Source organism: Adelges cooleyi, unplaced genomic scaffold, assembly GCF_023614345.1.
Source record: "Adelges cooleyi isolate 19-005CV unplaced genomic scaffold, UGA_ACOO_1.1 ACOO_flye_CR_arks_rails_tigmint_CR_PRNA_247, whole genome shotgun sequence".
NCBI classification, from domain to species: Eukaryota; Metazoa; Arthropoda; class Insecta; order Hemiptera; family Adelgidae; genus Adelges; species Adelges cooleyi.
This window is the reverse complement of record NW_026095912.1, coordinates 1,816,996-1,829,786: the sequence shown is the minus strand read 5'-3', so window position 1 is coordinate 1,829,786 and position 12,791 is coordinate 1,816,996. Positions and strand designations below refer to the sequence as shown.

The 12,791-nt window shown below is 33.4% G+C and overlaps 2 protein-coding genes across 2 annotated transcripts; one reads left to right on the top strand and one right to left on the bottom strand.

Annotated features, from left to right (window-relative positions):
- Positions 1 to 1,194: 1,194 nt before the first annotated feature.
- LOC126836788 (uncharacterized) lies at positions 1,195 to 7,126 on the bottom strand. The gene is made up of 10 exons (XM_050570432.1): positions 6,880 to 7,126; positions 5,434 to 5,597; positions 5,017 to 5,145; positions 4,396 to 4,574; positions 4,030 to 4,251; positions 3,737 to 3,877; positions 3,441 to 3,600; positions 3,118 to 3,270; positions 2,344 to 2,492; positions 1,195 to 1,382 (listed from the first exon to the last, which is right to left on the bottom strand). The coding sequence occupies exons 1-10, from the start codon at positions 7,022 to 7,024 to the stop codon at positions 1,274 to 1,276; spliced, it is 1,551 nt and encodes a 516-aa protein (XP_050426389.1). The 5' UTR covers positions 7,025 to 7,126; the 3' UTR covers positions 1,195 to 1,273.
- Positions 7,127 to 7,323: 197 nt separating this feature from the next.
- Positions 7,324 to 11,502, top strand: LOC126836942 (ADP-ribosylation factor-like protein 6). Its single transcript, XM_050570662.1, has 2 exons — positions 7,324 to 7,522; positions 11,099 to 11,502. The coding sequence occupies exons 1-2, from the start codon at positions 7,324 to 7,326 to the stop codon at positions 11,500 to 11,502; spliced, it is 603 nt and encodes a 200-aa protein (XP_050426619.1).
- Positions 11,503 to 12,791: the final 1,289 nt, after the last annotated feature.

Genomic DNA, 12,791 nt, shown 5'->3' with positions numbered 1-12,791 from the left:
TCGGTAGTTAATAAATATAATATAGTTTATGACTATTGTTAAAAAGTCTACTAAATATTTAGAAAAAAAATACTTAGTTTCAAACATAGCCATTTTCATTTTAAATTACTATTAATTTGCCAACAAAAATATTAATTTTTTTAAATAGAAATAAAGTTATATTACATAATATATATATATATATTTGTTAAAGAGGGTGTTTTAAATACATTAATTATTATCAATTGCATTTAAATAATGAAACGGATCTGCTTTGTTTGAATTTTACTGTTTAATTTTTATTAAATTAGTTTAGCTAGTTATTTTTATAAAAATTATTTGTTTTTGAATAAGAGTTTTATTTTTTTAATTTTATTCTATTAGTTACCATAACACTGCAATGTCATAATGTCGTTGCAGGCAAAGATTATATTGTTTTTATTGTTATTGTTTTTGTTATCATCACACAATTAATTGTCAAATACTGTTAATTTTTCAACAGCCAAGCCTAATAGTGTCGCCAATAAAACTGGAAAAGTGGTCTCGTTTTGAGTTTTTTAACTTCTCTACATAGGTTCATTTGTTTTATTTTATATATTTATTTTTGTAATCTAATATAGTACGGTAGTTACTTATTGAATTATATTGTAATGAATTGAAAAAAAAATATATTATAAATATATTTATACATGATTATTAGAATATAACACAACTAGTCAGTGTCAAAATTACTTTGCATTGTATACATATTTTTATTGTTACAACATAATATAATATATATATTTACTATATGTAGGAATATAAATGTTATTAGTACATTATTAACTAACGTTTTAAATTATTAAACTAGATAAAAAAAAACTTTTATTTTTACAAAAGTAAATAATTTGTTCTATGATAAAAAAAAACTTGATGTTAAACTGTAATAGTGTAAAACTATAGATGTTTTATTCATAAAAAAAAATTAGTGAAATATATATCTATATGTATATTTAAGTTAAAAAGATAAAAGCAAAATTATGTTAATTAAGTAGATACTTAAAATTATTCTGTATTTATATTAAATGAACAAATATATTTAAAAAAAACCCGAAAATTAGTATTGAAACAATAAAAGATTTGTCTAAAATCTGCACTTATAATTTATGTTGAAAAATTCGAATATAAATTATATTTTTAATTAACACTTTTTTTTTTTACTTAATTTATTTTTCAGCTGTACAGTTTATATTCGGTCTGTTAAAAGCAAACGAAACGACTAAATCAAATTAAAAAAACCAAATGATAGGCACATTCAAAAAGGTATGTTCATATTTTTTGTCTTGTCATTCCATCTTGTCTTTTGGAACTGTACGAAAGCCGCTATTTCCAAAACCTTTTGACGATTCCTGTGGACTTCACGGCTATAACAAAATTGATAAAAATAGTCAAATGAATGGAGTGCAATCGATTGGGTTTACTTAAACAAATAACACATAACTTGATGTCTGGTCAATCCATAATAGTAATATGTTGTTATATTATGTTGTCTTAACTGTTTAAAAATAGCTGATTTTTTAGTCATTTTCATGTTTTAACTTAAAACGTTTTGCCTTGGCCAAGTTAGACGAGTAACATGTAATTGATTTTCAGCAATTAGATAGACTATCTATATTACTGATATTATTTTCATTAATTACTTACATCATGGTTTTAACAATATTAATAATAAATTAACAGTTGTGTGTTTAAGAAAACATTGTTTTTAATTCTGAATAAAATATAACAATAATTAGATATTAATCGACTAATTCGGTTTTATATATTTTGTAAATGTATTATACGAATTGATGGTTTAAACTAATTTAATTACACCAAACGAGCAATTGCAGTCTGTTAAGAAAATATGTTTAAAAATTAGGTATTCGAAAAACGTTTTGCTCGAAAATTTGAATTTAAAATGATTTGAACAGAATATTATTCGAATTATAATGTTATTTGAATAATTATTTTTGAAATAATTCCAATATTTTTTAATTGATTAACATGTTGTGTGCAGTTTTGCCTATCTTTAACGCCGTCTTCGAGCAATTATAATTAAAACGTTTTTATATTGTTCTATACAATTTGCACGGTTTATGGCTATAAGCTTGATGAAGCTTTTATTCATTTTTTTTTTTTATTTTGTTAATTTCTTACTGATTTTACTGATTTGTCTTCTGCGTTTTTTTTGTTGTACGTCGCACGAAAAAGAAAATCACCGAATAGTCGACACAGAAAGTACACTTTGCAAAGATATTTAATAAGAAAAAACCAATTTTGACCGATTCGTGACTGCGATTAACTGACTTTGTCGTCAAGTCAAGACAAACGGCCAAAACCCACCTCTTGAGATCTTTGCACAATGTGTTCAGCCACTCTGAAGACTTTGTCGTTATGGACGACTCGGCCTGACCGATCAACAGGGTTTGCTGTTCCATGCATTGAGATATGTCGTCGGTGATTTCAGACACTTTCCGTTGTCGATTGATCGCCTGAAAAATCAAAGCATATAATAATAAGTCATAAAAGAAGAAAATCAGACTTAAATATGAGTGGGTAACTTACAGCTTGAAATTAATTGAAAATAAAAATTGGTATACATTCTTTTCATTTCGAAATCACTCGATTCAGTGAACGAAAACATATTTAAATTTTTAAACATTAACCGTTAAACATCCGAAAATTTTCAATAATAAACATAAGTATATTCGGAATGGTTATATTAAGATGTTTTATCTTTATCAAAAAAAAAGTTTCTGTTCACTGTTTTATACATTGTGTTTTTATTTGACCGAATTTATTCGAACGAAAGAAAAATAAATATAATTGAAAATGTGTTAAAAGTTAAAACATTAAACTACTTGAAAAATTGGAACAGTTGTAAATTAAATAAAATATAACTAAATTTGTTTTTTGCTTTTATGACTTGAGCCTTTTTTTTTTATTCGAAATAACATTTGTTTGGTGATATTTTCATATCATGTTTAAATTTTTGGAAATCTTTTTTTTAAATAAACTCTTTTAAATTTCTTCATTCAAGGTATACCTCGAGTATACTAATTTTTATAAGACACTAAACACCAGTTTATCTGATTTGGTATTTGCTAATTAGCTCACCTCGTTGTTTTGAGCGAAACTCGTCGCGTACTCCAAAATGAATTGTAAAAAATCATTTTGCTGCGTTTGCAACGAGCCGAACCTATCCTTGACGAACCGCTTGAAACGATCTATTTCCTTTTCGAGTACACCGTGTAGATCCGCGATCATGGCCTGGACAAATGAATCGAACGAGACCAATCAATCTCACTGAGATCAGTTTTATTTTTGTCCACCGATAACCACGTGTGCAGTCTGTTGTGCTTAACGTGGACACGTTATTGGGCTTTAACCGACCACGTGGTTGTCGGTTGTTAGGGGGTAAAGTCTATTTGTGTACCAACACATATTCTGCTCGACAAACGGTCTTCTTGGCACATCAATGCCAGCCACAGTTTGTGCATTATGCTCTCCAAACCAACGGTGGAGTCATTGACATCGGACGGCATTGGACAGCGGTTGGCAAAATATTTTTTCTGGTCACCGATAAATTTCAAGACGTACCTGTAAACGACCAAAGACGAGAGAAGATGTTACGTGGTAAAAGTTACAAGAGTTTGTTCGCAATAGATTGGCGAAACCGACTTTGATTCGGTACCACTGATAAGGTTGGAGCTCAGGTAACTCGTGCTACACATACCTTCTACTTTCTTCCACTCTTTCGTCGACCAGTTGTCGCAGATTCTCGCCGAAAGTCTGCACCAGACCGGTTCGAGTGGCCCGACAGCTTTCTGCGGCCGTTGTGATATCACTGACGAGGGTCTTGAACTTTTCCGAGTGCCTAAACAATTCGCGGTTTAACGTGACTATGTTTGGACCCGTAATAAGAGTTAAGGACATGCCACAAAGAGGGACGATACTCTTTTTGAAGGGGGTGGGCGCTTAAGAAACCCACTGATGCTTCATATGTTTCCCCAATCGAAGTGTACTCACATTCTATAGGCGTTGTGAATCCCGTAACGGTTGTTTTCGCGGAGAACGCTTTCCACGGTGGCGTTTCGAAAAATCCTTTCGTTCAGGTCGACGTCGTCTCCTTCTAAAATCCCATCCAAGAAAGCTTCTTTTCTCGCCAAACTTCTGGTCGCACGCTCTCCGTCGGCTTCCGCTTTGAGTTTCCATTTTCGGTGGCTTTTTTCCAGCAATTCGACCAGTTTTCTACGCAGGAAAAATCACTTTTAAAAATACAGGTTTTCCCGGGAAAATAACCCGCCACGCGGTTCAGTTCGGCTCTTCTGCTTCAACGGCTGACGTTATGCAAAGAACCGAGACGAACCGGAGTAACAGGTTTCGGAGGCTAACCTGTAATCGTGCCGCGCCTTAACTCTTTCTTCTGGTCTTATTGTTTTGTTGTCGTACACCAAAAGTGACTGTATGATGGTCATCGACAACGACCGATCGGCGCCAGCCGGCTTGAAGTGGATAGGATTTCCCTCTGCCACCAGCGACACTAGATTCGTGAACTGTTTCAAGTACAACGTCTGAAACACGGTTTCCAAACAAATGAACAAGTATCATGCAGTTGAATCACAACAAAAAATCAGGATGATACAATCAGGATAAAACAGAAGTGAAAAAGGCATGAAAAAAATGACATTTATATGCTATTTAAGTTTTAAGGCTCAATCAGCAAAGGTCTGGTGGTCATTCACCTGGAATAGTTGACCGGGGTATTGGTTGATCGTAAATACTGTCAGTTAGACTTTGCATAGCTTATTAATTTGCTCCAAAGTTGGATAAATAAGAATTAAAAAGGAAATTGGGAAGGATCAAGCCTGATAATATAATCAGGAGTGGTGCCTTAGAAAAAAGTAATCCTGATTTTTTTTATGATCATATTCGTATTCCAAGAAGATGCAAATATAAGAATGTAGTTGGTTTTCTTTAACGCGAATGTATTTGTGCATTAATTGTTACACTTACATATTTTAAGTCTTCGATCTTACAATAACCGACGTCCAACATTGCTAACGAATCGAGTTGACCTTCCAAATTTTCAACTCGTGTGATTGGATTGTGATTCAACGACAACCGCTGCAGTCTAGTCAAATGCTGTAAGATAACGAATGCTATATCAACATTAAGACGTTAGTCAGGGACTTAGGTGTCAGTACGAGGTTAACCTTTCACCACTCAAATCATCGCCCATCACATTTCATTCAGTAATCCATTTCCTTGAAAATATTCTCCAATCCATTTTTGTTTTCGTATCTCTTTCTGTTTAACTGAGTTCTTCGGGTAAACCATTTACGTGGAGGTTCTCTAGGCACTTTCAAACTGTAACATCTCTCTCTCTCTCTCTTTTCGTTTTAATAAAGGTATTAGAAAAGAGTAAATCACCTGAATGTTTTCGATGCGGCTTATACGATTGTGCGACAAGTCCAATTCGACGAGATTTGTCAACGTGTCTAGATGGCAAAGCTTGTCGATCCGATTCAACGACAGCTTCAACGACGTCAGGTTAGACGATGACAGCACGCTCAAATTGACGATGTGCAGTATATCTAATATGAACAACAATGCTTTCATAAAAAACCCATTTAATATCAATGTATTTTATATAGGGTACTAGCATTGGAGTTATCCTCTTGCCGTTTGTTTTTTGATCCCACGGGAACGACCGGGGAATATCAGTATAAGGATCAGAATGGTATAATGTATGGTTTTTCTTTCTACTCAACGAATATTGACAAACTAGTTTGTCATTCTTAGTCCTGCTATGTGCCTCGTGAAAGCTACACATACAATTGTGAACGTTATTTGGAAAAAAAATGCTCTTTTTTTATTAAAAAAAATAAACCCTGATTTCATGTGTTTACCAACGTGATTACTAAGTTTTAACGCAATGTAAGATGATTTAATATAATAATTTTAGTCTTCTTCTTTTTGCAAAATATATATATATCTGTAAAAGCTGGATATAACCAACATGAATAATATGAATATTAAATACAGTATACACTATGAAAAATAGTAATTATAATTTTTGACTTTTTAAATCAGTTTTTAATTTTTTTTGAGATTGTTCCTATTTCCATTTTGGCAATATATTTTATCAGCTTTTTTAAATTGATAATTTATGATAATTATTATTTTGTTTTTTGTGTTAAACAACTAACATTATTTAGGGATATATTATAGGGATAAAGTCCATATTATTTATTATTTAACCAAAACCTGATGTTCACACCAATTTGATTGTTTTGTACAGTTTTTTTTTTTTTTATTAATCTCATTTAAATTCGTGAAATTATTAATAAACGGGCAACTAAAAAAACATAAAAAAAATACAAATTTAAATTACTTTGCCACTAGGAAACAAAAAATGTCCATCAATCACTCCCTCGGAGCCGGAGGTTAGACCAAGGTCTTATCAGCTGTATCTCTAATCAATAATATCTTACCAATCATCCTGGAATTGTCGATTTCCCCATAACCTCATTCCATTCCTATCTAATCTACACTTATCACTATCCCATCTGCTCCCCTTCGCCTTACACTCCTTCCCCTCTTTCGACAACACCCCTCGGTCATAAAATATATTCATGTCAATGGAAAGACACTATAAATCTTTTAAAATATTAAATAAAAACTGTTTTTGAGCTAACTGGGGGTTTTTTTTTTTAGGTTTAGTCAAACCAAATATATTATTTTCCAATGGTCATAGTTTCCACTCCACTTAAGTACATACCGGAGCCTCTGCTTCCCATCTCTTTCGCTGATGTCTGTCTCTGTTCCTTTCAACTTTTATACTCAAAAAACTAATCTATCGGTTTGCGTGCTTACTCATGCAGCTGAGGTCTAGCTGTTGGACTTGTTTCAGGGCGATCAGCAGCCGGTCCGGGTCGTTGGAGCTTTTCCCCGTGGCCGTGGTTTGTTGCGGTCCCAACCGCGATTGGATGACTTCGGCGTCGATCACGGTGAATTCCATCTGTAAACACAGATGGGTCTCGCCGACGGTTTTCAGGGTTTGTGTGTAAAAACACACAAAAAATCAATGTATCGAAGGTGTTCGCTAAACAACAACGTCACATCATCATAATAGGGAAATGTCGGCATCCAGTCGGCGGCGCTGCGGTTTTGTTGTCGCGCCGTTGTAACCTTGGTGATAGCCGTGCAACGACCGGGCAAAGGGTGGCTCGCGTGCTTGGGGTAGGACCTACTAGCTTAACCCCCCGGCCAGCAGCCAATTCGGTTGTGCTGTATTTTTTTTAGATTTTCAATTTGGCGATGAACATTTGGCGAAAAATAGCCAAAATCCTGGGCATCTTCGGACGGACGCCGCGCCGGCGAAACGCGCACATCCTCATCATCGGCCTGAACAATGCCGGCAAGAGCACGCTGTTGAATCGCCTGAAGCCGGAACGCGAGCAGCTTGCCAGCAGCAACGTCGGACCGACCGTGGGGTTCGCCGTGGACAAATTCACATGTAAGTCATGCTGAACACACTAAATTATTATGGCGAGTAGTTTTGACGGGAATACGTCCCAGGGCGGGGGCCTGAGAGTCTGTCGAAATTGGCGTCACGCTTAAGTTCGACTTAAGGGAAAGGGGGTGAGGAAAAGGGTCGAAGAGTTGCTGGAGAGGTACTCCGGATGGATTGGAGATGTGAGGGATTACAGTACAACAGTACAAGACGATGAGCGGAAGGAACTGTTTAGGTTAGGACGAACGAAGGGGAAGGAAAATAACTGGTAGGAGCTAATAGAACTAGTAGAGAATGGGTTGATGACAATTGATAACCCCTGAACGACTGATAAGAAAACCAGCTGACGAGGTCCCATAGGACATGTTCATGATCTAATTGTGTTTTTTCCACAAAGGGGAAATATTTTATACCTGAAAAAAAAAGGTTTTCTATAGATTTTATAATGTTCCTAATTGACAAAATTATACATAAGGTATTAGCAGAGATTAGATAAAAAAGATTAGTTTTAGACTCGCGTTAGTTTATGAATGTCACAAATATTGATATTGTTCTGTACCTTCGTTGCATAGCTTTTTCAAATTATGAAAATATATAAATGGTAACATACAAGGTGTCCAGGAGGATTTGACCTTTGTAATATATTTAAGGGAAATCTAAATTTTAAAATTTTCTTTTTTTGTAAATTATTCGTTCAATTAGACAACAAATATTTTATTTTTATCATACAAAAAGCAATAAGCAAGAAAAAATTAAAAACGCATACCAAAATTCGAGTTTATCAACTTTAAAATTCAATATTCTGCACCGTGTATTTAAAAAAAATATACTAAAAAAAATCTTTATAAAATTTGAATTAGACTGTGAACATTTTAGAAAAAAAAAATTAATTTAGGTTTTTTATAAAAAAAAAAAGGTAATTTTTAAGATTCGTTTTTTAGGTTTATCTAGAACAGCTTGTAGTTAATTAAATACAAACGATCAACAAAAGCCAAATTCCTTATCTATATTACTCATCATTCTCACTTTGTCTATTCAAATATCCTCCCATTTATTGTTTAATGTTACAATTACTATTACTAATGTAATTGTAAGGTCCTTCTAACGTGTTCTTTTGTCTTGTCTCTTGTGAATACTTACTCGTTAAGCGATTCCATTGTGTACTTTTCATACAAAACATTTTAAAACCATCCCCAAATGGTGGCAAAATATTCTTTAGATAAGTAAGTACAATCGATAAACATTTTCTCAAAAATCTGTAGTTTGGGTTAATTTTTTTTCCAAAGTAATCGAAGCAATGTCTGCCGATCAGACATTTATTTTTATACTATTTGACTTAATATATTTTGTAAAATAAATAATTGGGTATGGGATCTGCCCGGCTTTTAAAGATGTTTTACTTTGAGAATGACTAACTAATGTGCAGCCAACAACGTTAAACCCATCACATTGTATAATTATTATTCTGAAAATAGTGAAATCATTGAAATCACTTTTGTAGCGTTCCTTGATCACCAGATTGCGTGGGTTGTTTCACCGAGGTATTCATTTTCAAATGTATTTTTCTACTACAAGTATTTGAACTTCAATGTAAACACTTTCAAATACACAATCAGTGTTAGAAATTAATTATTACATTTCAACTAGGGGTATGGTAAAGTTGTGTTTCTCCTCTCTTCATCTCTCTCGAATATTCCTATAGTTTATCTAAGAATTATATTATAAGACAAAACAAATAAAAATTGTATAGCTAATTTTGTATACTATTTAATTGTATGTAAATTAATTACAAACTTAGGATGTGGATTCAAGAAATAGACTTTCTGGAAATTTCTGACACCCGATTCAATTAATTTATGTATCACTTTTGGTTTATTTTTTGGTATTTTCTCCAAAAAAATGCAACTAAACAATTTACAAAACCAAAATTAGAATTTTCCTATAAAGTAAAATTTATAACTTAAATAATATTTGGGATTTTATACAAGTGTCGTACACGTTTGAATTAATAATATAGCTTTTTAATTATTTATACTTGAAATTTGGTTTAAACATAATGTTATAAATAATTATAAATGTATGTATTTTTTTTTTTTGGCATTATTTAGTTTAAAAAGAAATATCTATAACCAATGTATTTTATTCGATTATAAAAAAATAACGAATATCTATCCAATAGGTATTTTTTCTTTATGTTAGTGAAAAATGGGTTTTCAATGTTTGTACACTTAAAAAATGTTTTATAAAAGTATAGAAATACTGACTTACGAAAAAAAGAAAGTTCTGTGATTATAATTATTTTGGTTCGATTTCCTAGTATGTTATAAGATATAAGATGTAAACATGTGTTTAGTCTGAACCGATATTTTCATGTGGCAAGTCTATATATAGATTATATCGTACCTGAAAAATCGAAATAGTTTTCTTTTTTCCTACAAAATCAAAAAATCTCCAAAACTATTGAAATATTTTTCAATTTAAAATTATGGCGCAATAAAAACTCTTTTAAAAATATGAAATATATTTATCCCCAGTACTATGTATCAATTTACGTTGACAAACCAAAAAAAAATATCTCAAGCCCTTTCCCGTAGAAGGGGTGGAAATGGTTTAGTGCAGTGAATTTTTAGGCCTTGAAGTCTGAATATAGTTCTAGGTCTAGAGTGGAGTTTGGTAAAACACTCAAATTTGTTTCATAAATGAGAAATTTATGATTTCAGAAATATATGATTTGACGTTTATGATATGAAAAAAATTTTATTTGAGAAATGTATGATTTGACATTTATGATTTTGAGAAATTTATGATTTTATATAATGAACTTTGAAAAAATTATGAAATATAAGAAATTTATGATACGAGAAATTTATGAATTGAGAAATGTATGATTTGACATTTATGATTTTATGATATTTATGTAAAATTTATGATATGAGAAATGTATGATTTTTAAGAAATAAATATACGATTTGACTTTTATGATTTTGAGAAATTTGTGATTTTGAGAAAATTATGAAATATGAGAAATTTATGATTTGAGACTTTTATGATTATTTATGCTTTGTTTTTTCTTAGTCTTAGAACTCCTCGATACGATAACCCACATCTTATAATATACCATACACTAACAGTGTTCATATCATTCTCAGTCACATCCAACCACCTTTTGACATTTACATGTCTTAGCTCTGGCACATAACCAAAAAAAACGTTCTTTACAAAAGCCTTTTTACGGTGTTCCTCCACCCCTCTTTTCTTCATCTTCTTCACCGTGGTTTTCAGCCTTTAAGAACATATCGTCCAGCATGTTTGCCTTCAACTTTACCTTTCTAATGACATTTCCTTCCAATCCTCTCCGGGCTCTACCTTTTTCCACGTCCTCTATTACCCTGTCTTCCATCTTAATCTTGGGCATTCCAGTTGTTTTGTTTTTTCTTGTGGAGCATTTTTTAGCCTCGTTCAGTTAGCAGCGATCCAGTTTATCTGCATTGCCGTTCTTATCGGTCCGGATTGATCTCTCTCCTCAGTCACGCCCGTGTTCACTTATTGCATCCGTCTCATCTTATCTTGTCTTTGCAGTCAACAATGTCAAGTTCACGGTGCACGACATGTCCGGCCGGGACGGCTACCGCAGCATGTGGGAGTGCATGTACGGCCGGTGCGACGCGCTGCTGTTCGTCGTGGACAGCACGGACCAGATGCGGCTGGCCGTGGCCAAGGACGAGCTGGACATGACGTTGAGGCACGCCGACGTGGCGGACAGGCCGTCCGTGCCGATACTGTTCCTGGCCAGCAAAGCGGCCGCGCCGGACGCGTGCAGCACCACCGCCGTGGCGGCCGCGCTCCGGCTGCACGAGGACGTCGGCCAGTCGCGGCCGTGGCGGCTGGCGGCCACCGACATCAGCACCGGCCGCCTGGACGAGGACGGGCTGCACGAGGCCATGTGTTGGCTGGTGGAACAGATCACCAAGACGGCCCGCTGAAGAGCTATCATTTTTTAATTTATTGTTATCATTATTGTTATCATTATTATGATCAAATTTATACTTAAAACATGTTTACTATGAAGAAAAAAAACAGCTACCACCTTCCAAAGTGATTTTCCAGATAAAATATTCACGATTCTGTGATAGTTGGAAAAATACAAGAATTACAAAAAAAAATATTGTGTGATAAGTTTCTGTTTTGTTTCGTTTGTTGTTTTCTTATCAGTAGGTCAGTTGCATGCTCGCGCTACTCGAATCGTCAACTCGCTCGTTACTCTTATAACAAAAATAACATTTGTACGTTGAATAAAATAATTCGTCAAGTTTTTTCTCAGATGTAGTTTTTTTGGTTCTATTATGCGGTTTTAATAGTTAATATATTAACAGACATTTATAAATAAATATACAACTTTATTAAGGCTTAAAATGCCTAACAACCACTGACCACTCTAAAATTGTAATGTATGTAATTGTCTCAGTTAGGAAGAACTAATTTAATATAATTATTAAATAACTTACTTCTAATAAATGTATTTACTTTTTATTGGTAATTTAATTAATGGTTATATACCTTTGTAGGTAAGACATAAAGATTACTAGATTTTAAAATGGCAAAATTTACTTTTGCTAAAAATTACTTGACAGTTAATGAATTAACTAATCAAATCGAACCAACTCCACTATACTTATACTACCCGCTTTTTTTATAATTCCTTTAAGGTTAGGAAAACAAATAATTATATTTTATAATATGTATACATGTGTTCAATTTTGCATAATCTCATAGTTATATTAATTACAGTTGAAATGAATATTCTAAGTGGTCATTTGTTTTTGGATTGAAGTTTTTTTATTCAATCATCTTTTTGGTGGTCAAATGAAAATTTACATTAAATGTGGCGTTCATGCATTACATAGAACTAATTTTTTACCATTCAAAGCAATTATGTCTCAAAATTAATACAGAGCCATGTTCACCGTGTCGGCGTCGCGGACACACTAAAACACATTGCTATTGTCTATTAAGTTATGATATTTCTTAGTGTATTTCATTATTAAACTCGACCGACTAAAACTGGTGGAAAAACAATACCGGACACCGACTTGGGAGATTTATCGACGCGGGGTCGGTCTTGGCTTAGTGCTGGTGTGTATACACATAACATAACTCAATAACACCGAAAGACTGGACGTTTGCATTGGTATAATGGATGCATTATTATTATTGTTGTTGTAGGGAATTTCGGGTGGACTGTCCGAATGCTGCTGCTGCTGCTGCTGCTGTT

What these genes read in the sequence shown, in the direction of transcription:
- LOC126836788 (XM_050570432.1), bottom strand. Translation starts at nt 7,024, where the DNA reads ATGGAATTCACCGTGATCGACGCCGAAGTCATCCAATCGCGGTTGGGA. An exon ending in AAGGCGCGGCACGATTACAG is followed by an intron (nt 4,252 to 4,395) that starts GTTAGCCTCCGA and finishes TTTCCTGCGTAG; the next exon opens with AAAACTGGTCGAATTGCTGG. An exon ending in ATTCACAACGCCTATAGAAT is followed by an intron (nt 3,878 to 4,029) that starts GTGAGTACACTT and finishes CGAATTGTTTAG; the next exon opens with GCACTCGGAAAAGTTCAAGA.
- LOC126836942 (XM_050570662.1), top strand. Translation starts at nt 7,324, where the DNA reads ATGAACATTTGGCGAAAAATAGCCAAAATCCTGGGCATCTTCGGACGG. An exon ending in CGCCGTGGACAAATTCACAT is followed by an intron (nt 7,523 to 11,098) that starts GTAAGTCATGCT and finishes TTGTCTTTGCAG; the next exon opens with TCAACAATGTCAAGTTCACG.